This window comes from Carettochelys insculpta, chromosome 28 (assembly GCF_033958435.1).
Source record: "Carettochelys insculpta isolate YL-2023 chromosome 28, ASM3395843v1, whole genome shotgun sequence".
NCBI lineage: Eukaryota > Metazoa > Chordata > Testudines > Carettochelyidae > Carettochelys > Carettochelys insculpta.
In genome coordinates, this window is record NC_134164.1 from 7,299,938 (window position 1) to 7,327,145 (window position 27,208).

At 47.1% G+C, this 27,208-nt stretch overlaps 2 protein-coding genes across 13 annotated transcripts in view; one reads left to right on the forward strand and one right to left on the reverse strand.

Annotated features, from left to right (window-relative positions):
• The window catches only part of LOC142002547 (ras-related protein Rab-18-B-like), a 32,583-nt gene extending 13,896 nt beyond the window's left edge, over window positions 1-18,687 (forward strand). Inside the window, exons 8-11 of one of the 5 annotated variants that reach the window (XR_012642680.1) lie at window positions 13,757-13,880; window positions 16,470-16,529; window positions 17,026-17,233; window positions 18,551-18,666. Coding sequence is in view for 1 of the 5 variants with exons in the window: in XM_074978732.1 (XP_074834833.1) it covers window positions 13,757-13,880; window positions 16,470-16,529 (184 nt within the window). In the remaining 4 variants the exon portion in view is untranslated. Of the gene's footprint in view, window positions 1-10,518; window positions 10,590-12,889; window positions 13,009-13,756; window positions 13,881-14,166; window positions 14,299-16,469; window positions 16,530-17,025; window positions 17,234-18,550 lie in introns of those variants that run through there. The other 4 variants (XR_012642681.1, XM_074978732.1, XR_012642682.1 and 1 more) reach the window with 4 other exon arrangements.
• A 54-nt stretch (window positions 18,688-18,741) lies between these two features.
• MPP3 (MAGUK p55 scaffold protein 3) overlaps window positions 18,742-27,208 on the reverse strand; it is a 97,221-nt gene continuing 88,754 nt past the window's right edge. For all 8 annotated transcript variants that reach the window (XM_074978726.1, XM_074978728.1, XM_074978727.1 and 5 more), the window contains 2 exons: window positions 25,510-25,632; window positions 18,742-22,541 (listed from right to left, as the gene is read on the reverse strand). In XM_074978726.1, the coding sequence (XP_074834827.1) occupies window positions 22,362-22,541; window positions 25,510-25,632 (303 nt within the window). In that variant the 3' untranslated portion in view covers window positions 18,742-22,361. The remainder of the gene's footprint in view (window positions 22,542-25,509; window positions 25,633-27,208) is intronic.

The window sequence follows — 27,208 nt, forward strand, 5'->3', positions numbered from 1 at the left end:
AAACCAAAACAGATTGTGAAGAACTGCAAAAAGATCTCAGCAAACTGAGTGATTGGGCAGCAAAATGGCAAATAAAATTTAATGTGGGTAAGTATAAGGTAATGCATGTAGGAAAAAATAACCCAAATTACACGTACTACATGATGGGGTCAAATTTAGCTACGACAGATCAGGAAAGGGATCTTGGAGTTATAGTGGATAGTTCTCTGAAGACATCCACGCAGTGTGCAGCGGCAGTTAGTAAGGCAAATAGGATGTTAGGAATTATTAAAAAAGGGATCGATAATAAGACAAAAGATATCATACTTCCCCTATATAAAACTATGGTACGCCCACATCTTGAGTACTGCGTGCAGATGTGGTCTCCTCACCTCAAAAAAGATATATTGGCATTAGAAAAGGTACAGAAAAGGGCGACTAAGATGATTAGGGGCTTGGAACGGGTCCCATATGGGGAGAGGCTAGAGAGACTGGGACTTTTTCAGTTTGGAAAAGAGGCGATTGAGGGGTGATATGATAGAGGTATATAAAATCATGAATGGTGTGGAGAAAGTGAATATAGAAAAATTATTTACCTTTTCCCATAATACAAGAACTAGGGGACACCAAGGCTACGTCTACACGTGCACCCAACTTCGAAATAGCTTATTTCGATGTTGCGACATCGAAATAGGCTATTTCGATGAATAACGTCTACACGTCCTCCAGGGCTGGCAACGTCGATGTTCAGCTTCGACGTTGCTCAGCCCAACATCGAAATAGGCACAGCGAGGGAACGTCTACACGCCAAAGTAGCACACATCGAAATAAGGGAGCCAGGCACAGCTGCAGACAGGGTCACGGGGCGGACTCAACAGCAAGTCGCTCCCTTAAAGGGCCCCTCCCAGACACACTTTCATTAAACAGTGCAAGATACACAGAGCCAACAACTACTTGCAGACCCTGTATATGCAGCACGGACCCCCAGCTGCAGCAGCAGCAGCCAGAAGCCCTGGGCTAAGGGCTGCTGCCCACGGTGACCACAGAGCCCCGCAAGGGCTGGAGAGAGAGTATCTCTCAACCCCCCAGCTGATGGCCGCCATGGAGGACCCCGCTATTTCGATGTTGCGGGACGCGGATCGTCTACACGTCCCTACTTCGATGTTGAACGTCGAAGTAGGGCGCTATTCCCATCCGCTCATGGGGTTAGCGACTTCGACGTCTCGCCGCCTAACGTCGATTTCAACTTCGAAATAGCGCCCAACACGTGTAGACGTGACGGGCGCTATTTCGAAGTTACTGCCGCTACTTCGAAGTAGCGTGCACGTGTAGACGCAGCCCAAATGAAATTGATGGGTAGTAGGTTCAAAACTAATAAAAGGAAATCTTTCTTCACACAGCGCACAGTCAACCTGTGGAACTCCTTGCCCGAGGAGGCTGTGAAGGCCAGGACTCTATTAGGGTTTAAAAAAGAGCTTGATAAATTTTTGCAGGTTAGGTCCATAAATGGCTATTAGCCAGGGATAAAGTATGGTGCCCTAGCCTTCAGTACAAGGGCAGGAGATAAATCACTTGATCATTGTCTTCTGTTCTCCTTCTCTGGGGCATCTGGCATTGGCCACCATCGGCAGATGGGATGCTGGGCTGGATGGACCGTTGGTCTGACCCAGTATGGCCATTCTTATGTTCTTATGTTGTTTTAACGTTGCACTCAAATTGAGCGCAATCCAAGTTTACTCAAGACCAGGAAGGTCTAGGACTATATTATGTAGTTTATGCATAGGGCTGACATCCACCCCAGAGGTAGGTGGGCCCAGCTCTGTGTCCTGCAAGGGGCAGGGCAGTTTCCCCACCAACTTCTCTGTTGCAGACCCAGGAGTCTACATGCAGCAGGGTGTACATGTGCACCTCCCTGTTTCTAACAGCTACAGTCCCCGACCTGTATTGTTTTAGGTCCTGATTCCACAAGCCACTTCTGCAGTGCAGATCCTCATTGCAATTCATGAAGGGGCCGGGGGGGTGGGGTACAGTGGTGCACCCAGTTGAAGCACCCTGCCAGTTCAGCAATCTGGTCTATGTCCCTTCAGACTGTTAATGGGATAAATAGTGAATCTGATCTAAAGCAGCACAACGCAACAGCAATTGAGGCTTTGCAGCTGTGGTTCTTATACAGGGATCTGTGGATGCCCAGTACCTCCAGGGGTCCACAAGTCATGTCCAGGGCCAGGGGCCCCACTGATCAACTCCACCTCCTTCCCAGCACCACTTGAACAGCGGGTCAGTGGCATGCAGTAGGCGCTGGGAGGGAGCGGGAGGACAGGAGCCAGGGATGGGAAGAGGGGGTTGGTCTTTGGGGAAAGGGTGGAGTGGGAGTGGGGCCTATATCGCCTAGAGGCTGCAGCCTCTCCCCAGGGAGAGTTAGAAGCTGGCATTGCCGGGGGGAGTCCACAACAACATTTAACTCAGTGGGGGGGCGGTTTCTAAAGTTTGAGAGTTGCTGCTCCAGAGCAGCATTCCCTCTAGTTTTCCCATGGGCAGAATAAATTACGTGCACCTCTGCACTTGCCTTGGTGCACCACTAAAATACATGCTGCCCACTGAGGCAGACTGTGGGTCCTCTGCTAATCACCAGGTGGCATTTCAATCTCCTGGGCAGCTGCCCAAGCACTCCGCTTACAGGAAACAGCTCCTAACGAGAGAGATTCTCAAATGTCAATTTCTTGGTGGTGATTCCACAAGGCTGCCTGGTCCCCTGTCTGGGGGAAAGAAACTTGTTTCTCCCTATGTGTGGTCACAGACTTCAAAGTATAATATCAGTTAGAACCCACAGTGCTAGCGTGAATTCAGATATGTCACAACGATATGGATCATCTCTGTAGTACTAGCTTGCGTAAAAGCCATCACTTGAGACACTTTACCAATACAGTAATGTTGTATATAAACAGTTGATCATCTGATGTTCCAACCCCTTACTTGGTGGCTTTGTTTGCCTTTTATGTCAATGTACTGTCACTGTCTCCACCTGACAACCTGGCCAATCAAACAGCTCAATTGTGAGCTAAGGCACACTGGGCTTATGCATTGTTTGCCAAATGCATCTTAATATAATTCTGCCAGAGCCGTAACTCTTCCTGCACACATGACAATTTTCAGTATCTGCGTGGGATTAGTTTACCAATGATCTTACGTCACACCTCTCACAGCTAGACTATGACAGCGGGCAACAGCTGCTAATAGAGCACTGAGCTTCTGCGTCACATCTTCCTGTAATACCAAACCCTAAAGGGAGCCTTCGCCCTGGAGGATTTCTCTCTCTCCTCCTTTTTCATCTCGGTTTTAGACTATTTAAATGTTGAAAGAAAGTTAATTAGTTCTCCTTATTGCAAACTTATGTTAGCTCAGTGGGTTAGCCCATTGCTTGTCTTAGATTATCAAAAGGAAAATGCATTGAAGTTGTGTGCTTTGAGCCAGCAACGCTAGAAGGACTTTCACATCTCAATTATTCAGAGGAATGCGTCACTGCAGTGCACTAAGCAGTTTTATCAGTGCCCTGCAGCTGCTCTACCCAGTACCACAGTCCCATGTCTTATGAGTTTTCTGAAATCTTCAAACATTTGTTCCACCAATTTCCTGCTGAGCTGCCATGAGAGAGGTACAGGTACAGCGTTGCCATCTGTGTAAGAGAATTATCACTTCATTATAATGCCTATGATCAGTTTGGTGCTCTCTCATTACAGGTTGTACCTCTCTAGCCTGGAATGCTCTGGGCCCGCATGATTTTAGTTAGCCGGATCTTCACAAGTTATGGGTGTAGCCAGCTTTCCTGTGGTCCCATAAGGTTTGTTTACAGCCACCAGTCCTGGCACTGTGCTATAATTTACTCCTAAATGTCTTCTAAGAGCCCAGTAAGCAGAAGTGTTGGTAATGTGCTAGACAGCATTGACCTCCTGTGGTCTGGCAAATTCTCTCATTTGCCAGTGGTGGGGTTTCGAGGGTGCCAGACTAGAGAGGTTCAACCTGTACACATTGTGTAATGGAAGCCTCTGTTCTCTTTGGTGGTATTTGTTTTTTGTTATGTCACTATATCCAATTAATATTCCAGACTTAGTTACTTAGTTTTGATTGTCCATACGAGTATGGCTTTGTGTTTCTCTCTCTCTCTCTCTCTCTCTCTCTCTCTCTCTCTCTCTCACACACACACACACGCGACTTACTTGGTCAGGGTCTATCTTTTGGAGTTCAATTTTGCATGCCTGGCAGGGACACGTGAAATTGAAGTATCTGAGGTCAGCAGTCAACCTCTGTACTCCTCAGTATCACAAGGCGTAAGGTAGGTCAACAGGAGAGAGTTTGTCCCAGTGACTTCCCTCTGCAAAGACAGCCACCTAAGTCAATTGTAGATAAGTTGATTCTAGCTATGCAGTTGCCATAGCTAGAATTGCATATCTACAATTGACTCAGGTGTAGACCTGGCTTAAAAGTCATAGACTGCTAGAGCTGGAAGGGACCTCAGGAGGTCATTGAGTCCAGCCTCCTGCCCAAAGCAAGATCAACCCTCAACTAAATCATCCCAGCCATGATTATGTCAAGCCAGGACTTAAAAACCTCTAGGGATGGAGATTCCATCACCTCCCTTGGCAATGCATTCCAGTGCTTCACCACCCTCCTGGTGAAATAATTTTTCCTAATATCTAACCTACACCTCTCCCTCTGTAACTTCAGACCATTGCTCCTTGTTCTGCCATCTGTCACCACTGAGACAAGTCTCTCTTCATCCTCTTTAGAGCCCCTTTTAGGAAGTTGAATGTGGGCAATTCCCTAAATAACTGCAATAATATGCAGTTTCCTGAGCCAGTCAGACTACCTGTCTAGGTGCATATATGGTCCCTTCACCATAGTATTTCAGCACCTGCCTAGTTTATAAATGTAGAAATAATTGATCATCCTTCTTACCCTGGAAGAAGTATAGCTTGGTGGGGGAGAGCGTAGAATTTGAGGGAAAGGTAAATCAAAGAAACGAGTCTTGCATTTATGTCCAAATATACAGATGACGTAACTGTCTACATGCGCAATATTAAGAAACTTTTCAATGCATGTGGGCGTGAGCAAGCTGTTTATTAAGGAATATCTGTCTGCAGCGAGAAGCTGCTCACTGGTTGGTTAATTTCCCCTAAGTGATTTGTTAGGCTTACAGCACTTTCTCCTATAGCAAATCCTGGCCTGTGATGTCATAAGCAGTGTATCTATGGCAACTTTCTATGGCCTAGCTCCTTTGGCACTGGGACTTCACTATTCTAATCCCAGGTGCTGAGAAGTAGGGGAAGATGAGCAGCTTAGAGTACTTAGCCTACCCAGTGATTGCAGCCAACCACAGGCAGAGCACCGCCATACAGAAAAAAATGGCAATTCAGGACTACCTGTCTCACAAGAGCAAACCAGAGCTTGGTACGTTTTTCTAAACTATTTCTCTTCCACATATCTGAAGTCACAGTTAACAGGGTTGAAAAGCAGATGATATGTTTTCCTGAAGGACATCTAGCTCAGAAAGGATAAATTATACACACTGGAAAAATGGGAACTTCCGTGAGAACTCTGTATAAGTTAAGAACGTGTGAGGAACTCCTGCTGGGAAAGCTGTGCACTCTCTCTTTAAGATAAGACCAGATACCTGTTTTAAGTTAAGGTGATGCACGTGACTGTTGGTTTCAAATCCACCTGAAACCCTATGTTATTCTGCGAATCTGCTGGCTTTCATTGGGGAAACTACAAACTTTCTCAGAACTTCAACATAACATATAAATTTACACCCAACCATATCAAGAGTTTCTTTTGATGCTGGAGGAAAGGCAGAGAATTTGCACAGCTTATTTGATTAAGGGTTTGTCAATTTGGCATTACTTGTGACCAGCTAGAGCTATTGATCATAATTTCATACCTATATATTAAAACTGCCTTTTTTTTGTTAAGTCACACTTTTGGCTATGATTGGAAGAAGCGGGTCTGTCCCATGAAAGCTCATCACCTAATAAATTATTTTGTTAGTATTTAAAGTATTACATGACTGCCTTTTTGTTTTGATAGAATACTGACTAACACAGCTCTCTCTGTCACCGTTCAATATATATTAAAGATTTTGTATGTGTCAAGCTCTTAAGAAAAATTAGGACAGTTGGATTCTATTATTACTTTGAGGTTAAGATTCTTTCATTGCTGTTTATTCTGATTCACAGATGAATGAGGAGATTAAAATATGAGATAATCTCTAATCAGCAGGGCCGACAGCCACTGCAGGCCTGGGGACAAGGTGGGAGGAGGACCTGGCTCCCTGCCCCCAGGAGGGGCAGGCCAAGAGTAGAAGGGTGGGGCACCCTACCCCTTTGCCCCCTGTACCCCATATAACCCAAACCCCTGCCTATCTCCTGCGCCCAGACTCCATCCCAGATCCTGCATCCACAATCTCCTGCCCCAGGTCACAGGCACCTCCATCCCAGACCCCACACGTCCTGCATTAATATCATGGAAGAATGTGGCCCTTGACCCATTTCCAAGTTCTTGGAGTGGCCTCCATCCAAAGTGACTGCCCACCACTGACTTAGACACTGCACTTGCCAAAGAGCACGATCAAGCAGAAGTTATCTGATGTTCAGGCGGGATTAATCAATTCTTGATTTAATGTAGCACAGTATCTTGTCCAAGAGGTGACTATAGCTGAACTGTTTCCCAACTGTGTGATGATACAATTAAATACAAGATCTGTGAGACAAGGGGAGCAAGGAGGCAGACACTAAAGAATGCCACCCAAGTTGCATTTAACTTCAGCAAAGGGAATGACACAAAATTAGGAAACAAAACAAATTAAAAGGATATTGACACACGTGACATGCCTGCAAACTGCATGAGACCCTTTAAAGCAATCATTAAAAAAAGCTTCAATTAAATGTTGCACCTTAAATTAAAAAACCCACCAGCTAGAGGAGAAACATGTGGCACCGTGAATAAACAGCGTTGCAAAAGAAGTGGTTCAAGGCAAAAAAAGGTATCCTTTAAAAACTAAGTTAAATCCTATTAAGGACAATAGGAAGGCACATACTCTGGCAAGTCAAAAATATCATTAGGCAGGCCAAAAAAGATGTTGTAGAACAATTAGCCAGACTCAAAAACTAACAGCAAAGAGAAGTTTGAAGTGCCTCAGAAGGAAGCTGGCAATGGCTGCTGGATGATTGAGGATCTAAAGAAGCGCTCAAGGAAGACCAAGTTATTTTAGAGAAACTAAATGAATTTTTGCATAATCTTCATTCTGGGGGGGATATGAGGGAAATTCCCAGCCATGAGCCATTCTTTTCAGGTGGCAAACAATCCCACAAGGTTTTGGAACAAATTGAGAAATCAAACAGTAATAGGTCACCAGGACCAGCTGGTATTCACCCAAGAGCTCTGAAGGAACTAAAATGTGAAATTATAGCACAGGGTTCAGCAACTCCCAACATATGTGCCATTCGTGGCACCTGAGTCCATTTTCATGGGCACATGTGGCAGGAGCTCAGCCCTGTCCCTCCACCCCCAATGCAGCTGCGAGCTTGCTGAAAACCAGGCCACCTGTGGATTAACAGGAGACCAGTTAAGGCTACCAGCCACCACCTAAACAGTAAAGTTCTGCATCTTTATTTATTAAGGAAGCATTTGTAAGCAAGACTATGAGTGACTTTAAAAGTATCACTGGCTCTCAGATGGTATGTAGAGGTGAAAAGGTCAAATTTTGGCACTCTGTCTTGGAAAGGCTGCTGACGCCCTTACAGAACTACTAACTGTTGTCTATAATCTATCACCTAAATTAGCTTCTCTACCAGTTGACAGGAGAATGTCTAATGTGACAGTAATTTTTAAAAAAGGCAGATGCATTCTGGACATTTCAGGCTGGTAAACCTACCTTTAGAACCAGGCAGATTGATTGAAACTATAGTAAAGAACAGCATTCTCTGATACATAAAGGAACGTTATTTGTTGAGGAAGAGTCAACGTGGCTTTGGTAAGGAAAATCATGACTCACCAATCTACTAGAATCTTTGACAGTAGGGGAGGGGTAGCTCAGTGGTTGGAGTGCTGGCCTGCTAAACTCAGGGTTGTGAGCTGAATCCTTGAGGGGGTCATGTAGGGATCTGGGGCAAATAGATTTTAAAAAAATAATAATAAATAAAAATCTGTCAGGGATGGTGATAGTCCTGCTTAATAGGACTTGATGACCATTCCAGATCCCTTCCAGCTCTCTGAGATAGGTATATCTCCAGTGATAAATCCCTCATCAGTTCCTTAGTGGTCCTGCACTTCCACGTGGCTCCTTGAGTGCCTCAGAGACTCACAGGAGCCCTGGGTCTTCCCAAAGGCAAGGGTCTCCCTTTACTCAGCTATTCTTTTCACAGTCCAGTCCTAGGAAGGGGTCAAGTAGGGCCCTCTCCACTAGTCTCAAGCTGCCCTGATTTTGCCCAAGTTGGGTACCCCCCACAGGAAGCGTGGGCGAGTCCAATCCCACCCACTACTCTGGACTCCAGCCCAGGGAATAAGGGAGCTAGCAGGGCTTTTACCCTGCCCTACACCAGCAGCCTTTCCCTGGGCCTCTTCACCCACCACTTCCCTCTGGTACCTTGTGGCTGGTGTCACTCAGCTCCCCTCTGCCATGCCACGCCATCCTTTCTCTCCAGCCTCCTTCTATCTGGGCGTCACTTCCCCCTCCTGCTGCCTGGCGAAAGCCTTTTATAGGGAGCCTGAAGGCCTGAACTAGTCGCAGGTGCTTGATGGCAACCTGTTGCTGGCTGACTCCTGACAAGCCCCAGCTGCATATCCAGCCTGCAGCACTGCACCCTCTGGGAACTCAGGCCGGGAACAAAAAGGAGTTCATCCTCCACCAAAATGTTCACCCTCCATCAGGGCCCTTCCCAAAAGCCCTTAAACTAAGTGAGCTGCCACGGGCTCAGAGGGAAGGTCCTCTCCTGGAGCAGAAATTAGTTAAAAGAGAGGAAGCAAATGGCAGGAATGAATGGTCAGCGTTCAGAATGGAGAGAGGTAAAGAGTGGTGTCTAGCCATGGACCTGCAGTGGGGGCCATGCTGTTGAGTATATTCCAAAATTATCTGGAAGAAGGGGTAATATCTGGTGGCAAAAGTTGCAGGCAATATAACATTACTCAAGTGAGTTAAGTACAAAGCAGGCTGTGAGGCGTTAACAAGGGATCACAAAACTACATAACTGAGCATCAAAATGACAGGTAATATTCATTGTCTGCCGCGGAACAATGCATATCAGAAAATGTAGTCAGACCTATACGCTCAAAGTGATGGGATCAAGATTAGCTGTTGTGATTCAAGTGAGAGATCTTGGAGTTGTAGGTTGCTCTGAGAAGACATCTGGTCAATGGACAGCGGCAGTCAAAAAATCCCAAAACCTAACAACGTTAGCAACTGTTAGGAAAGGGATAGATAATAAAGCAGAAAACATCATAATAGAGGTTGAACCTCTCTAATCTGGAACTCTCTTGTCCAGCAACATCCGAAATCCAGCATGATTTTAGTTAGCTAAATGACCACTTATCATGGGTGTGGCCAAGTTTCCTGTGGTCCCGTAAAGTTTGTCTACAACCACCAGTCCTGACTCTCAGTGTTCTCTGATGTTATTTAGCTGTAATTTACCCCTAAATGTCTTCCAAGAGCCCAGTAAGCAGAGGAAGTGTTGGTAACCTGCTAGACAATATTGACCATCCATGGTCTGGCAAATTCTCTCCTCTGGCATCGGTCAGGCCCCAAGGGTGCCAGATTCAATCTTTATCCTTATATAAATTCATGGTGCACCCACAACTTGAACACTGCATGCAACTCTGGTCATGCCTCCCATATAAAAAAGAATTTGAAAAGGTACAGGGAAAGTCAAAAATGCGTAAGTTTCTGTATGAGGAGAGATTAAAAAGACGGGGACATTTCATCTTGGAAAAGAGATGACAAAGGGTGAATGTGATAAAGGTCTATAAAATTGTGGCTCGTATGGTGACCATGAATAAGGAAGTATTTACTCCTTTGCATAACACAAGATTTCACCCAGTGAAATTAATAGGCAGCAGGTTTAAAACAAACAAATAGAAGACCTTTTCGGCACAATCCACAGTTGACCTGTGGAACATATTTCCTAGGGATATTGTGAAGGCCAAAAATATAACAGGGGTTTCAAAAAGAAATGAGAGAGGTTCATGAAGGACAGGTCCACCAATGACTATTAGAGATAACACCTTATGCTCTGGGTGTCCTTAGCTTCTCATTGCCAGAAGCTGGGAATGGGTGACCGGCTGGGTCTCTTGATGATTCTCTGTTCTGTTCATTCCCTCTGGGACACCTGGGATTGGCCACTGTCAGAAAAGAGGACACTGGGTGAGAAGGACCATTGGTCTGACTGATGATTGGTTTTATGTTCTTATGGTGCTGTGCTGAGTAACGCAAGGTTGGGGCAAGGCTCTCTGAGATGCAGCATACCATTCATTTTGGTTTTCTCTTTCCTCTAGCAAAAAATCGTATTGATAACAAACCACCAAAGGCCCAAATTCACCATCACTTCAAAATGAGCAAGATTCAGGTACTCGCTTTTCCATGTATGGTCAGTTCTCGCCTGTACTAACCAAAATTGATCCATAATGCTGTATTCGGTGCCATAAAGACCAGTTGGTGGGTCAGAAAAGTAAAGAGAAAAGGAGGTACTTTGGGCCTGGCACGACAAAGGTTCACCCCCAGGAAAGGAGGTGAGGAGAGGGAGAAAGTGCAGAAACCACAGTAGATGATTACCAAAGATGCTACTGGCTTCTGCATGTCTTATTAGTTGTTTTAAGATACAGAATTTTGCTGAAGCATATTTGGGAGAGCAGTAGTGATAGATGTAACCCTTCTTCCAGAAGGAATTGGCAGCAACCATGGCTGAGTTCAACATCTAGGGGTTCCTTTTCATCCATCTCACATAGAACCAGCTTGAGCTCCCACCCAGTAGCCTGTGAAATTCACACACCCCTTGGAGAGGCAATGCTTCCCCATTCACATGCACAGAATCTGAGTGTAGAAAAGAAAATTTTAATGAAAGAGGCAGAAAAGTCACATGGCATTAGCTTGGGAAAATACCACACCCAGAGTTCATAACCAACCCTCAGGTAAATGTCCTAGCTTAAATGGATTGAGCAGTGTTCTTTGCCTCTGAGGCTCACCAGTCCAATACTGTAAACAGCCAATCCACACACCCAAACTTTCTCAGTAACCCCCCTTCAAATGCCCTACTTACAACTCTGTCCAGTCTGTGGAGGCCCTGACACATCACCCTGATGCATTCCCTCAATGAAGCTGAGGCAATGCCATTTCTGTGCTGGTCTGGTATTCCGCTTGCCCTGCCAGCTGCCCCATCAGCTGCTCGCTGGTCACTCTTGCTGGCCGTCCACCAGTCACACCTACCGTCTGCCCTTCTTACCGGCTGTCCACCAGTCGCTCCTGCCAGCTGCTTGCTGCTTCTCCTGCCGTCCGTCTGCCAGTCACTCCTGTCAGCCCCACTCCCCAACCGCTGTCCTGTGGGTTTTGTTGTAGGCAAAACCCTGTGATGTCAGTTCTCTGTAGCTTCAGCTACCAGTGATTTCAGCTCATACAGGCATTCAGCTCTGTGCCTAGCCAAAGCATCTCAGTATCCACCAAGGAGGATTCTCACAGAATAACTATAGATCATCTTTTGGCCTACCATTGAACCAGGAGGAGCAGCGGCGGGAGACACAGACTAATCAAACCAATCTTACAGCTGTATAGCCAAAAGGCTTCCAGCCCGCTGGTTCAACCACTATCCCTCCCACTGTGTTACTTCACAACACTTAGATGGAGGGAGCCCTGTGCAATCCATGTCTTACACAGCAGCAGTGACCGACCTGTACCCCCCTACAACACCTTCAAGAATTGGTGAGATGCCACAATTCTTACACTGGGTGATAGCATAAATTGTGCTTTTACAACAACATGTTGTTTACAACAGACAAAACTTCATTGCTTCACTTGCTCCCATGAGGCTTTGTTTACAAGGCATTACATATGCACACCTTTGCATTTTCATGCAAATGATCTCTGTCATGCAAAATCATGACAGGTATGGAGAAAGTGAATAAAGAACTGTTATTTAGTTGTTCCCATAATGTAAGCACTGGGGGAGGGTCACCAAATGAAATTAATAGGCAGCAGGTTTAAAACGGAAGTATTTCTTCTCGCAGTGCAGAGTCAACCTGTGGAATTCCTCGCCAGAGGATGTTGTGAAGACCAGGAATTTAGCAGGGTTCAAAAAAAGAACTAGATAAATTCATGGAGGTTCGGTCCATCAGTGACCATTAGCCAGGATAGGTAGAAGTGGTGTCTGTAGCCTCTGTCTGTCACAGGATGGGGCATCTGCAGCAAGGGAGGTTTAGGTTGGACGTTAGGAAAAAGTTCCTAACTGTCAGGGTGGTCAAACAGTGGAATAAATTGCCAAGGAAGGTTGTGGAATCTCCATCTCTGGAGATATTTAAGAACAGGTTAGATAGATGTCTATCAGGGATGGTTTAGACAGTACTTTGTCCTGCCATTAGGGCAGGAGGCTGGACTCGATGGCCTCTCAAGGTCCCTTCCAGTCCTAGTATTCTATGATGCTTTGATTCTATCTGGCATTTGCTACCGTTGGAAGACAGGATACTGAGCTCGATAGACCTTTGGTCTAACCCAGTGTGGCCATTCTTATGAATGTGCTGGATGAGAGGTGAGCATGGGAGGTTGGCAGGCAGGCCTAGCACGGGCAAAGACTGAGGGAGCGGAGGTTGGTGGGAGGCAAACAAGGAGGAAGGCTGGGAAGTAGGTATGTGATGTAACAAAACAGGGTCTCTCATCTAGGAGGAGCAGAAGAGACTTGGTAGAATTGAGCGAGAAAACAAGCAGATGGCAGCGAGGTTGGCTGCCATTCAGCGTGGCACAGGGATGGTGGATTGCTGGAACCAATACTTCCAACGGAGGTAGATCGTGTGCATTGGTTTACAGTTGGAACCCAAACCCTCCCTCAGGAGCAGGTTCCCCGTTGTGCAGGGCCCAGTGAGACAGCCTGGCTGTACCGCGCTCAAGGTGCACACCGAGGAGAGCTGTCCCAGTTCTTGTCCTCTCACTCCTTTGTTCTCTGAAGTTGCCCTGGTGCATCTGGGGACGTGGCACCCCAGGCTTATCAAAAGCTGTTGGAGTTGCCCCAGCAAGGCAGCATTCAACCGTCCATTCTGCTGCAGAGTTCTCTTCTGTATGTTTTTGGGAGGGAATGAGATAAGACACTAACTGTTCTGTGCTCCAAGTCATGGGCCTCAACTGCATCCTCATCCACCTTGACCCCTCCATGGCCTCTCTCTCGCACGCACACACGAAGTCCTGAGGGTGTCAGGGTGCAGGATTTGTAGGCAGCATTCCCTCTAATTTCTTGCAGCCATGGGCAGAATAAATTTTGTTATGTGCACCAAGGCACGTGCAGATGTGATCCACCAGTAGAAACACACACACTGCCCACTGTTGGTGCTCTGCTAATCAGCTGGGTGGCACCTGAATCTCTCCTGGCTGGCCACCCAAGTGCTCAGCTTACAGGGAACACTGCTGACGGTACCTGCGACTATCGGGCCATGTTGCACTACTGGCAACCATTCAGCAAGACAATTCTGAGATTTCTGTGGCTTTACAAATGAGGGCTTTTTTGTTCCCATCTGGATTTTTTTTCTTTTCCCCCAGCTCAAATAGGGAGCAGCACAACAGAGAGATGGTGAAAATCACACTGGAAAACCAGGGGATTCTGAAGCGACTTGGTGACCCTAAACCTACTTATGATCGCAGGAAGTCTGAGCTCGATTGGCAGGCATGTAAAATCATTTTTATTCTGGGAAACACTGCTGCCAACTATACATAAACTAAACCAGGCGCAAGCAAAGAGTTATTGATCTTAAAGCTTTCCAAATTAAAATGTGCACTCTGGGTAGCTCCTCTGGATGTTGCTCGGTGCCTATACATCCTTTATTAAAGCAACCCAAAACACTGTTGGCTATTGCTGTAGCTAGGTATAAGGAAGCCCAAAGCCTTTGTACAATCATATGGAAGGAGCTTGTTAAATCAAGCGCAACATAGTTAATCCTGTGTTGGCCTAGATATAATTGCAAGAAGCTGCCCCCTCCCCTCTGCATCTGGAGCAGAGAGCCACATGGAGCAGGTTTGACCGATGAGAGGCTGCGGGAGGCAGGGTGCCTGCCTCACAAGGCTGCTGGCCGGACGCTGCCGAGGTAAGCGCCTCCTGACCTCAGCCTGCCTATGGCAGCCCAGCTCCTCCCCTGGAACACGATTTACTTAACGCTCGGTCTACACTAGGCAGGTAAGTCGATTGCAGAGACACAATGCTAGCTACAGCAATTGAGTAGCTGGAATCAACTTATCAGCAATGGACTTACCTGGCCGTCTCCACAGAGAGAGATCAACAGACCCGCTTGCGTCAATCTCCCTTATTCCTCACGCTACTGAGGAATACAAGGGTGGGGTGGGGAGGGGTCGACTGCCAAACCCTGATAGGTCAATTTCATACATCTCTACCAAGCACACAAAATCAAACTCCCGACCAGGTTGATGTTCTGCGTAGTTGGGCCATACCCTGAGTAACTGGCTCAGCCCAGATGGGATGAGAGACATTGGTCCTTTCTCTGGGGCATAATCTCATGCCACTCTCCAGGGAGGAACTGAAATGTTGCATTTTTTCAACCCAGGCCACAACTGACCTACTAGTTAATTTATTTTCAGTTTCAGCCTTGGCAGAATTTGAGACGCCAGCATTAACTCTGAAGCAGAGCGTGGGAGAGGAGCATGCAACCCCTGTTATTTGTGATGGAGGGGGAGGGGCTGGGGAGGGGTATTGCATAGGCATTGCCTCCCGTACCCTGCTTGGAAAGCAGAGCGCTCTCGCTTAGTGGTGACACACCATCAACCAAGTTCACAGTCACAGAATTAAATGTCTCCCTTAAGTCACTGCCCTGTGCATGCAATGAGCCCAGAACGGTTGCCAAAGCAGGAAATAAAGCTATAGGGCAGGTGCAACTCACGGCTGAAGGATGTATTTGGTGTTTATGCATAATTGTCTTGTCTCCGTGAGTCAGAGACCCAGCACACCCTCCCACATGCTGTGTTACCACCCAGCATGCTAAGCAAGACCTGGAGCCCTTAATGTCCTGGCATTTCAGCTCCAGACAAGTCAAGAGGCAGGAATTCATTAAAACAGGATGTGGGCTGTGTGCTCTTTGTAGCAGGCACCATGTCTTTGCTTGTTTTGGGAGTGGTGTAGCATATTTTTGGTAGCTCCGAAACAGTGCCGCAAGTAGACAGGAATGGCAGGTATGCTATTAATTACCAGGACACTGTACCAAAAAGGCACATTTTCAGAACCGCAGGTATAGCCTGGAAACTGCAGCAGAGAAAGGAAGAGAATGTCTGGCCATGGCTCTTAGGCTGTCTCCCTCTGAGTCCCAGGTTCTACCACAAGCACCGGCTCCGCAGCTGCCATTGGCTGGGAACCACAGCCAATAGGAGCTGTGGCACCTGCAGGCAGCAGCAGAAGCAGGGCACAGAGCCAACCAAGGGAAGCGTCGCCTGCAGCTCGCACCCCTTGTTTGCAACCAAATTGTCTCCCAGCATCTACACCCTCTCCTGTGTCCCAACTCTCTGCCTCAGCGCTGCACCCCCCCTAGGGCCATGCACCCCCTCCTCCCCCACAACTTATGCCTTGGAGCAGGTTCCCAAGCCTTAGTCCCCACTTTGCCACAGTTGAACTTACAAGGTGCCCTTATTGACCACAGCCCTCCTGGTCCCCTTTAGGAGGAGGCTCCCTCAGTAGAGACAGCCCAGGATCCCGAATTATGGCACTTTGCCTCTAGCTATGTAATTACCATAGCTGGAATTGCATAACTTAACTCAACCTCCCCCCCCCAAATGCATAGACCTGCCCTTAGGGTATGGCTATGCTACCACGACGATCGACCCTGTCGGGATCAGTCTTCCAGAGTTTGATTGTGCATGCCTGGTAGAGAAGCATGCAATTGAATATGTGGGGGAGTCAGCAGTCAACCCCTGTACTCCTCAACATCACAAGGAGGAAGGGAAGTCAGTGGGAGTGTTTCTCCCGTCAACCTCCCTCTATGTGGCCAGCCAGGTAAGTCGACTGGCGATAAGTCGATTCTAGCTATGCAAGTGCTGTGGCTAGAAATGCGTATCTGCAATCACCTTAACTCCCTTGTGTAGACCAAGTCTAGGGCTGTTACTGACTCATGGCTGCACTGAAGAAACTTAAGGAAAAGGCTGGGTAAATATAAGGAAAAGATGCATGAAGCCCATACGGCGCCCTCATTCGAATAGTCACGTTAATGGACAAGCAACGTTACTAACAACTCTCCTCTACCCTTTTCGTTGGCAGAATTCCCGGCACTACATCCGGAACACCACGCGATACCTCCTCAAGACTCGGGCCAGCTAGGTATTCAGTTCTGTCTTGGCTTGAACCATTGTTCTAAAACTGTATATGGTGGGATGGACAAGGCGGGCCTGATCTGTGCATGCGTCTTCCCCACCCTGTAGTCAGTGCATGTGCACAATACCTAAGATAAGGGTTTCATCCAAGTCCTGACAGGGAGCTGGCAAATGCAGGCAGGGCGGCCTCTAATTTTTTTCCATCCATGTGCAGAATAATTTTTCTTATATACACTGAGGCATGTTCAGATGTGCACCACCAATAGAAATATGTGCTGCCAGCTGTAGGTGGCTATGGGCACTCTTCTGACCAGCTGAGTGGCACCAGAATTTTTCCAGCGTGGCCACCAAAGTGCTCATCTTTCAGGGACCACTGAATGCAGGACTGCTGAATGACCTGGTTGCACGTGTTTAAATAGGGCAGCTACTGAAATGATTGATGGCAGGAGGGAGACGATGATTCAGGACCCTTTCATCTCTCAACTTACCTGCTTCTCCTACAGGGCCTGCAAATCCACCCTGACACTGCCTGTTCTCCCAGCTGGAATTTGTTCTGGCAAAGCGTCCAAAGCCTGCACACGGCCATCTGCTTTCCAGCCGCTCCTACTCCAGTCAGCTGAGCATTTTGCCCAGCAAGTGCTTTCAGCTCGTGCCAGTCTGAGCACCTCCCAGCTCCCCCGTGTACCTTTCAGTAGGGGCAGACAGTCACAGGCAAAGTTCTAATTTTTTCCATGCATGTGCAGAATAAAGTTTTATGTGCACTCAGGCATGTGTAGATGGGCACCACCAGCAGAAACACACTGCCAGCTTTGGGTGTTCTGTTGACCAACTGGCAAGCACCTGAAGCTCTCCTGGGTGACCGCTCAAGCACTCAGCTTACAGAGAACACTCGCCACCAGGCCCCTGGGGATGGCAGGAGGGACATGGCTTTGAGCCCCAGAAGAGGCAGGGCTTTTGGGCAGAAGGAGCAGGGCTGGGGACTAGCGTTCCCAGGCAGCCCTCAGCACTGACAAAGCAAGTCATGCCTACCCCAGGCAGCTCTGAGAATGCCACATAGGACGTCAGCAGTGATTTAAAGGACACAGGGCTCCAGCTGCCACTGCTACCATAGTAGCAGCAGCCAAGAACCCTGGGACCTTTTGAATCATTGGCCCTGGGACAGCTGATCCCTTTGCCTCCTGCCTCATCAGTGGCCCTGGCCCTCTTTCAGTTCCCGCTACTGAAATGAGCAGAATGGGGTGGAATTTGGCCTTTATATGACCCCTGCCAACATGGGGCTAGGGAGTAAACAATGGGCTTTGGCAGGAGGAGGCAGACACAACAGAATTTGTTTTTATTTCATGTTGATTCACAATGCAAAAAGGAGGAAATCAGGGCTTGCCAAAGGGCACATTTGGCTAAAGGACAAAAGTAATGCACTAAATGGTTTAAATGGCTAAAGAACATCCCAGGAGGCCCAGCCTGCAGGGTTCTCCTCATTCAGCCAGACTATGGAGGTGTTGGTTTTGCTGAAGCAAATACACTTCAGTTCTTGGCTGAATTGGAGCCTTGGGCAAAATACCTGCGGGAGTCAGGACTTTGAACTGCAAGTCTGTTACAGTAAAACCTCCAGTTAGATGGGGATTGTGTTCCTGCACGCTCCGCGTAACTCAATCTTTTGTGCAAGTCGGGGTGGGGAGCTGGGAACCAGGCTATTTCTTGAGTCCCAGCTCTCCTGCCTGTGGGACCTGGGAAATTGACCAGCCCACCATGTCTGGTCAGTTTCCTAGCTGCTTCTCCTTGCTTTCCCCCAGCCACATGGCTGGGAGAAGGCAGGGCGAAGGGGCTCTTAGCCTGCCTAGCTGCCTACAACTGAACCACAGCACAGGCAGCTAGGCAGGTTCACAGCTGCAGAGCAGCTTCAAGTTGTGCTTAACTCACATTAAAGCAAGTTACATGCAACTTAAACCCGCCTATTTTGAGGGTTTACTATATACTGGGCAGTTTTCTTTTTCAATCCCCCCCTTCCTCTTTTTTTTTTAATTACAGGAGAATACACCAGGCATGGATAATTCAGTAGAGACTCAGCACGTCTTGAAGATCTGACGGCCTCTTAAGTATGCATGTCACAACTGGCTGCTGTTTTCTTAGGATTGTAAAATAAAATGCAACATTGAATGAATGCAGTTTTTCCTATAAAAGTACCCCCCTGCAACATCAAAATGTTCGTCACATACATGTCAACTTTTGCCATAATTTATTTTAAACATACAACAAAACCGCACCTAGAAAACGCACATCACAATCCCCCCAACTAATAAAAAGGTGATCATGTCTAACTACAGGTTTTGAAGCCCGCACAGGATGGAAACTGAGTCAAATGTGATTTATGACATGAACCAGACTGCAAAGGACATTGAGCCAAGTGTTTAAAATCAAGTTAGGCCATGAGACAGTCTCAGTTTTTGTAATTTTAAATATTTTACAAAATCTGCACAGTTCCCTTTGTCTTGGTTCTTTTACAATTATTTCCTTTATTAGGTTCTATGGGATTATAAAGCAAACTGAATATTGTACTTTTACTGCTACCTATAAGGATTTTTTGTAAGTGAGTTGACAGGAATTCCTGCACTGAGCAGATTTCAGATACTATTTTATGCCACAGAGAAAGCAGTTTTGTGTAACCCGCGTCCTTGTTCATGGTGACACACAGTAGGTATTTTATTGTGTATAGCTGGGTATATTAAAGCTGTTAGTAATCTGCAATAAATCTACAGAGACATTATTTTACACAAAGGCACAATCTTGCCAGGTTATCATTTCACGGTTCCTTAGCCTGAAATTTTGCTTTTAGTTTAAAATTGCTTTCAAAGAATTGTGCCCCAACTATTATAAAAGAGAGACAGTGTCTCAACTACCAGCTATATTTGTCTAGCAGCCCTGCCTGTGAACTGCCTCCTCTGGGACATGGTGGTGAGGCAGAGCATAGAAAGACTGGCAGGCAAAGCTTCTGGACACACAGAATTCCTGGTCCCAGAATGGGAGCCACTGGTTCTCTCTGGCAAACCCCTGTGGCTTTTCAGCGAGGAATCCAATCTGGCAGTTTGGACCTGCTCCCTGCAGGCCCACTAGCCTGAGAAAGTGTCTTCCTCCCAGAACATACAAGGTTGAGTTTTTCTCAACACCTAAGGCTAAGTACCACTAGAATTTCCCTCCAGTATATCATCAGTGAGAGCTGTCCCTTTTTGTAACATGTTCACATGGCCAAGCAAAGATTCTTCCACTTTTTAGATGCAGAATAAATTTTGTTAATGTGCACCGAGGTATGCGTGGATGTGCACCACCAATGGAAACACAGGCTGCCAGCTGTGGGCTGCTGCAGGAGTTCTGCTTATCAGCAGGGCAGCACCTGAATCTCTCCTGGGCGGCCGCCCAAGCGCTCAGCTGTTGCCAAGAATCTAGTGTAAATGCAATTATACGGGCAGGGGAGCACTGGCCAGACTGACTCAGTCCTAGATTCATATTGCCATGTGGTCACCCAACAAGCATTGACCTTGTCCAATGACGGGCAAAGGCAGGCTCCCCTCTCAAGCAGAGCGAAACACTGTCACAGTGGGACAGCCAATCTCAGGCACACATTTTGTCGCCGTTAAAAGCTTGTGTGGTTTGATGGATGAAATGAAAAGCTAGAACATTTCACATGCCCATGAAGAAAAACTGGGATGCGGGGTCCCTTTACATAATGGCATCATCGGAAGAGGGCCAGGGAGTAATCGTCACACAGGTGAGAGCCAATATTTGACCCGGAATGGATAATTTGATGGACTAGTGTGTTGAATTTGGGTAAGATAAGATTACTTGTTGCTTTAGTGGAGGAGGAGTGTAAAAGGGTGGCCCCACCCCTTCTGCCACCATGTCCCTCACCATCCCAACCATGCCCCGCCCATGCCCCTCCTACTCCTGCCCCCATCCGCCTCTTTCCACGGAATCCCAGTGCTACTTCCAGTGAATGTGGGGCAGTGTCCCCACCCCGTCCCCAGAGCAACACAGTTGTAGAGTTGCAAAAGCTCCAGCTGCTCTCAGGCCGCACTGCTCTGGGAGAGCATCAGGACCACCTCAACACTCATCCAAAGTGGTATAGCACTGACAGTGAGTGCGGGGGCGGGGGGGCATGCTGGGGAGTGCATGTGGCCCCCCTGTGTATCCCCCCCATACATATCACCTAAGAGCTGGAAAGCCCAGTGGTGATTCAGCCCTGGGTACAGAATGAGATTCACCTGGAAGGAGTGAGGGGATTCCTACCTAAAAGGACTCAGGAGAGGTTCAGCAGGGGAATGAGCACAGAGCAAGACAGTTCCTGCAAAGTCTGGAGTGAGCGATGCCCTCTGGACAGGGAGGGACCCTGAATAACTGGGCAAGAAACTGGGGGAAGGGAGGGTGCAAAGGTTGACTCTCTTCCAAACAGTTCCGAAGCTCAGTTTGTATGGCCACAGCCCCAGGAGCGCTGGCCTAAAGGATTGTGAGTAATGTGCTAATCTTTCTTTCCATCCATGTGTGGGATAAATTTTGTTACATGCACCGAGGCATGTGCAGCTGTGCACCACGAGTAAACACATGCTGCCACTGTGGGCGCTCTGTTAATCAGCTGGGCAGCACCTGCATCAATCCTGCATGGTTGCCCAAGCGTACGGCTGGCAGATGGCGAAGTTACCTGACAGAGAAGCTGTCAAAGCAGTCACTGAAGGCGATAATATACTGGTGAGAGCTGCAAGGATATGCCTGACCTGATGTGCTTTAGGTGAATGGATTTCCTTGCTGAGAAGCTCGGACTTTATAGAAAATGCTATTAAAGGTTGAACCTCTCTAGTTTGGCATCATGGGGACCTGAGTGGTGCTGAATGAGAGAATTTGCCAAACCACAGGAGGTCAATATTGTCTAACACATTACCAACATTTTTACTGCTTAGTGCGCTCTAAGAAGATATTTAGGGGTAAATTAGAGCTGAGTAACAGCACAGAACACTGAGAGCCAGGACTGGTGGCTGTAAACAAATTTTATGGGACCAAGGGAAACTTGGCCACACCCGTGATAAGTGGTCGTCTGGCTAACTAAAATCATGCTGGATTATGGATGTTGCCAGACAAGACAGTGCCGGACTAAAGAGGTTCAACCCATACAGGATTTTCCATGGCAAGTCCTAGTGATTTTGCTTTAACAATAATAACTTCATCTCATACCACAAAAAATAAGCAAGAGTTTATATCTGAAGCCATTACCAAAGGATGTCATAGTTAGGGAAGATAATTAATGGCAGGCAAAGGGAAAGCAGGAATTTCTGGGTATACAACGTACTACTCATCAATATTAGATTTAACAAATTAGGAGCTGTCATTGATTTCCAAAGTCCTGATATAGCTGCATCTTCATCTCTACACTAAAAAATTCTGCATACCTAAACCTTCTGAAGTATTTGAAAAAAAGTCTCGCAGCCACATCGATTTAATTTCCAAGGCCTCATCTGTCCCTTGCACTCTCTGGGACCCTTTGGGTTACGAGAGTTGTTTCCATATCTATTGGCAACATGGAACTTTAGACACTTGGCAAAGTTTCACTCCATATCACAAAGTATTTACAAAGCTTAAAAATCTGTTTTTTACCAATCAGTCTACACGGAGCACTCAAGTTTTTCAATGACCCTTGGTACTAAAAGCTGTGATTCAGGAACCTCCTGTCAGCTCCTGACTAAAGGGTCTGTCAAGTTTCTTTCATATGATGTTTTCATATTATCTTCTGGACAGGCTGGCCGGTTTCCCTCTTATATTTACAGCACATTTCCTGGGAGCTCTCCTTGGTAGCATACTATGATCTAACCCAACTGACAGGTACCCAAAATGAGTCCTCCTTCAGCTTCTCCAGCAGAGCTTTCAACTGATAACAGGCACTCTGGAGGTCTTCTTTCAGCAGCACCGTGTCAATTAAATGGCCATACTGCTCTTCGATAAATGCTGCCGAATTAATTATGTCCTGCTGTTCTTCACCCTGCAGGTCAACATGCGAGAAGGCATTAAACTTGCAACAGAGTCATTCCACCCGTCAAATGCCTTGATTAGCCTCCCAGTGTCTCACAACTGTATTAAAAGGAAATGAAAGGAAAAAAGATGTTGCCGGTGGGAAAGGAGAAAACGAAACCTGGCCATAAAGCTAAATGAGCAAAGAGTTCGGGCTGAGTGTGACATAACCTCAGGGATGGAGGAGGGATTTGTGAACTGGCTACAACAGTAACATGAGAATGGGGCACTGATGTTACAGATTCACCAAAATGCTGCTTAAGCCAACTCAGGTGCTAAGCGTACTCACGACAGTGGCAGAGGTGAGAGGATTCGAGGGGGGGGGGGCAACAGACACTTGGCCCAGCCCCTCCCCCTTTGGCTCTGCTCATGCCCCGCCCATGCGTCTCCCCTCTCACCCAGGCTCCGCCCATGCCCCGCCCCTGCAGAAGTTCTACACTGCTTCTGGTGCGTTGCCCCACCTCCGCTGGAGCCACGCGGCCTGAGAGCAGTGTCTGCCCCTGTGTCACCCCGGACAGTGGAACAGGAGTGTTCAAAGTCAACGCCACTGCACACAGGTGACACGCGGAGGTTGCACAGGGGACCACATGCACGCCCAGCGTCTGTCTCCTCCCTGCACTGACCGCCAGCACCGCCGCTTCTGCTGAGTGTGGGAGCAGCCCTGTCCTTCCCCGTGAGTGGCATGGCGACTCTCGGGCTGCGCCACTTGGGCAGGTGGAGGGTGGGGACTACCATGCACTCATCAGAGAAACAGAGCTGCTTTATCACCAAAGGCCCTGGGGTCCCCGGCTCTCGGCAGGAAGAGGAGCTCCCTGGGAGGCTGGGGCTGCACCATACGAAGCCCCACAGCTGAAACTGCCCCGCAGATGCAAGCAACCTGGGAGAGAAGGCTCCATTAGCAGGGAGGCCGCTGAAACCCTCTCATGTGGTGTGGCACTGATGCAGGAAGAGGTGGGGCATGGATTGAGCCAGGGTGGGAGGGGGAGGAGCATGAGTGGGGAAGGGGCAGGGTACAGGTGAACAGGGCAGGGGGGCACAGGCGGGGCGGGACACGAATGGAACAGGAGCAGGAAGAGGGTGAAGGGGGGGCATGTGCCTTGTGGTCGTCCCCCCCTGCAGTTCCTTCACCGGTCACCTCTGACACTGCAGGATCCACAGGCGGCCTGCATGTGAACTCTCTCCCTTTGTTACCTGAGTAAGTGAACAATCGTGCATTGGTCATCCTGGCTAAAGGGAGGCCACCAATCACCGTAGGTTTCCTCCTCCCTGCAAGATTACACGGCTTGGGTAAGGACCATCAATAACAGCCTAGCCAGCTGGGGTTTCACACTGCAGTTACAAGGCCGCCCGGAGGCTGCTCGGTGGAAGAACACCAGTGCTACTAACTCATCTGGCTGCACAAGTTGTTTCCACTGGCATAAAACTTAGACATTTTGTAATTCTCCAAAGAGGAGGTCCTTACTCCTCCTGCTGCGCTCCTGACGTGATCAGACTGTAGGGAGCTGACGTTCTAACTCAATTCAAGTTGGGGTAAGTGTTGGCAAATTGAAAGTAAGACTGCTTCTCAACTCCCACCCCCAAGAGGACTGGCCTGGTCAGAGCCCAACACAAAGGACAGTCTTTCTAAGAAGTGACCATATCTCTGGACCAAGCCAAACACCTGGGATTGCTAGTGAGCAATGTTCCTGTTAATTTTTTTCCATCCATGTACAGAATAAATTTTGTTATGTGCGCTGAGGTACATTCAGCTGTGCAACACCAGTAGAAATACGCGCTGTTGGTTGTGGAAGATCTGCTAATCAACTGAGTGGCATTTGAATCTCTCCTGGGTGACTCCCTTTGCATTCAGCTCATGGGGAACACTGCTAGTGATTTTCCAGCAGATTAACCCCTCACTCAGATGCAGAGACAACTCCCTCCCCACGCTACTCCAAACCTTCTCTCGAAAAAAAGAGCAAGAAGCATGAGACAGCTTTGAATAACTTGCTTATCCTTCTTGGATTATCTGTCTGCCCTTTCTCCCTACTGCAGAAACTCATCCCAAAAGAGTTCAAGAAATGTTTAACTTTCACCTACAATGGCCACCCTTGTAGCTTAGTTCATTTATGTAATACTCCGAGAAACAACCTGGTCAGCAACAGCATTTGTTGTTATACTTGTTCTGAGGAAAAGTAATGTAGAATGAAGACATTAGGAAAATTAAGTCCATGTATGAGATGCGCATATGGCAGCAGAAGGAATGGTAGTCATAGTCGCCCTAAAATCTCAGGTATGTCATCAGTGTTCCCTCTATTTTTTTCTATCCAGATACAGAATAATTTTTATGTGCACCAAGGCTTCTGCACATGTGCACCACTATAGAAACAGAGGGTGCTGGGAGAGGAGGAGGGATAGCTCAGTGGTTTGAGCATTAGCCTACTAAACCCAGGGTTGTAAGTTCAGCCCTTAAGGGCGTCATTTAGGGATCAGGTACAAATAGATTTAAAAAAAAAAAACAACTGATGATGCTTGACCCTTCCAAAAGGGCAAGGGACTGCACTTGATGACCTCCCAAGGTCCCTTCCAGGTCTGTGAGATGTGTACCTCTCTCTCTCTCTCTATATATATATATATATTTATATTGCTAATCAGCTGGGTGGCACCTGAATTTCTCCTGGGCAGCCACCCAAGCACTCAGCTTACAGGGAACACTGCCTGTCATGTAGAAGGATGTTCTGTTGTCCATCCTGACCTATCATTAGGGAGACATACCAGAGGAAGGCAAAGAGTTCCTAGGTAATTAATATAGCCACTTCGAACTCTCAACATGCCTTCCCATCCTGACTCTAAAGACAGTTATTTCTCTCACTCAGCTGGAGTCACAGGTATTGCTTGTAGGACAAAACATATTCAAAATACTGTTTCTTCCATGTCCTAAAAACTGAGGTTCAAATACTTACAAGCGCGACTGAGATTTCATCTGATGCTGGAGACGTGGGTGCGTTTTTTTTTTTTTCTGGAACAAGAGGCTTCACAAATATGACATAAGGTTTAAACTCTGGAGTTCTCAGGTGCTTTATGGCCTGCAAGTAGAAATATACATGAGCTTATGTTTAAGAAAAGCTTTTAAGAGATTTATAAATTAATGGATCAAACTTTAATGAGCTGCTCTAATGCCTCGTCATTTCAACTGTATAAATTTCTCACTTGATACCCTGTGTAAAAGATTTACAGTCTGAGCCTTGTATTTTTAATCTCCCTTTTGAAGAATTAATGTCAGTGTCATTTATAGAGTGAGACCACATATCTGGACTGCACTATGCATTACATTTAGAGAAAGAGGAAGGTGATGGGCGAGCTATACCCTTTTCTTAGGACAAATTCCCCTTACTTTCCTCTCATAAGAAGAGGAAAAACCCGAAGTAGTGGAACTTGCTTGCTTTCACAGGAGTATTTAAAGATACAGGTTGAACCTCTCTAATCCAGAACACTCTCATTCAGCAACATCTGTAATCCGGAATTATTTTAATTAGCTCGATGACCACTCATGGGTGTGGGCAGGTTTCCTGTAGCCCCATAAAGTTTGTTATAGCCAGCAGTCCTGGCTCTGTGTTCTGTGCTGTTATTTAGCTGTAATTTACCCCTACATGTCTTCTCAGAGCCCAGTAAGCAGTGGAAGTGTTTGTTGGTAATGTGCTAGACAATATTGACCTCCTGTGGTCCGGCAAATTCTCTCGTCCGACGCCAGTCAGGTCTCAAAGGTGCCGGATGAGAGAGGTTCCACCTGTACTTCCTAAACCCAGACAGAAAACCTGGGCCATCTCCGCTGACATGAGAGGAGTCAGTACTCAGTGACTTTAATTACAGCCAAAATGACACTTTTTTGAGGCCAGAGACCTGAGAATGACGGGGAAAATTCCATGGGGCTTAAACAGGAAAGGAAAATGTGTGTGCATCTCTCATACTGCAAAAGCAAGCTCCTGCATAAGAAGCAGCAACAGTCTGGCTTTTAGGGCACACCTGGCTCTTTGTTCAGTGACGCTCAGCAACTGCCTACAGTCCAGCCCTGCTGAGCCAGCACGCAAGCCAGCTGCTTGCTTCACAAGACAGGAAAGCATCATTGCTTTCTGTAGTGCAATTAACTAGGGACTGTAAATAGCATTATTCATCCTAGGGGAAATCAAAGATATTTACTTTGCTTAGGAACAACCCAGCAGAAACATTTGTCCATAAAGATGACAAAATACAAGAAAAAGATACAGCACAATTTGTCATTTGCACCTTTCTCTGATCTCCACAGTACATTCATACGAGGATATAATGAGTTTGCTTTTCTATTAACTTTAATGGCTTATAAAAGTGTTCAGAAAGAAGGCAGAGAATAGAGCACCTCCCGATGATGTGGTTAACAGTTATGAGGCAATATTTCTAAAGACTGTCTTGACTTACTTGACTTAAACCCTGGTACTCCAGGTGGAGCATAGGTCATCTAATGGTCTCCTCCACTCCACTCTGTCTCAAGACAAAACTTCTACCTGAACACAGCTCTCTTCCTTCATTCTCAGCAGATCTTCTCCACATTATCTGACGTCGTCGTCTTTTGCATTTTCCTTGAGGGTTCCATGTGAGAGCTTGGGGACCCTGCTGGATGACGGTTTT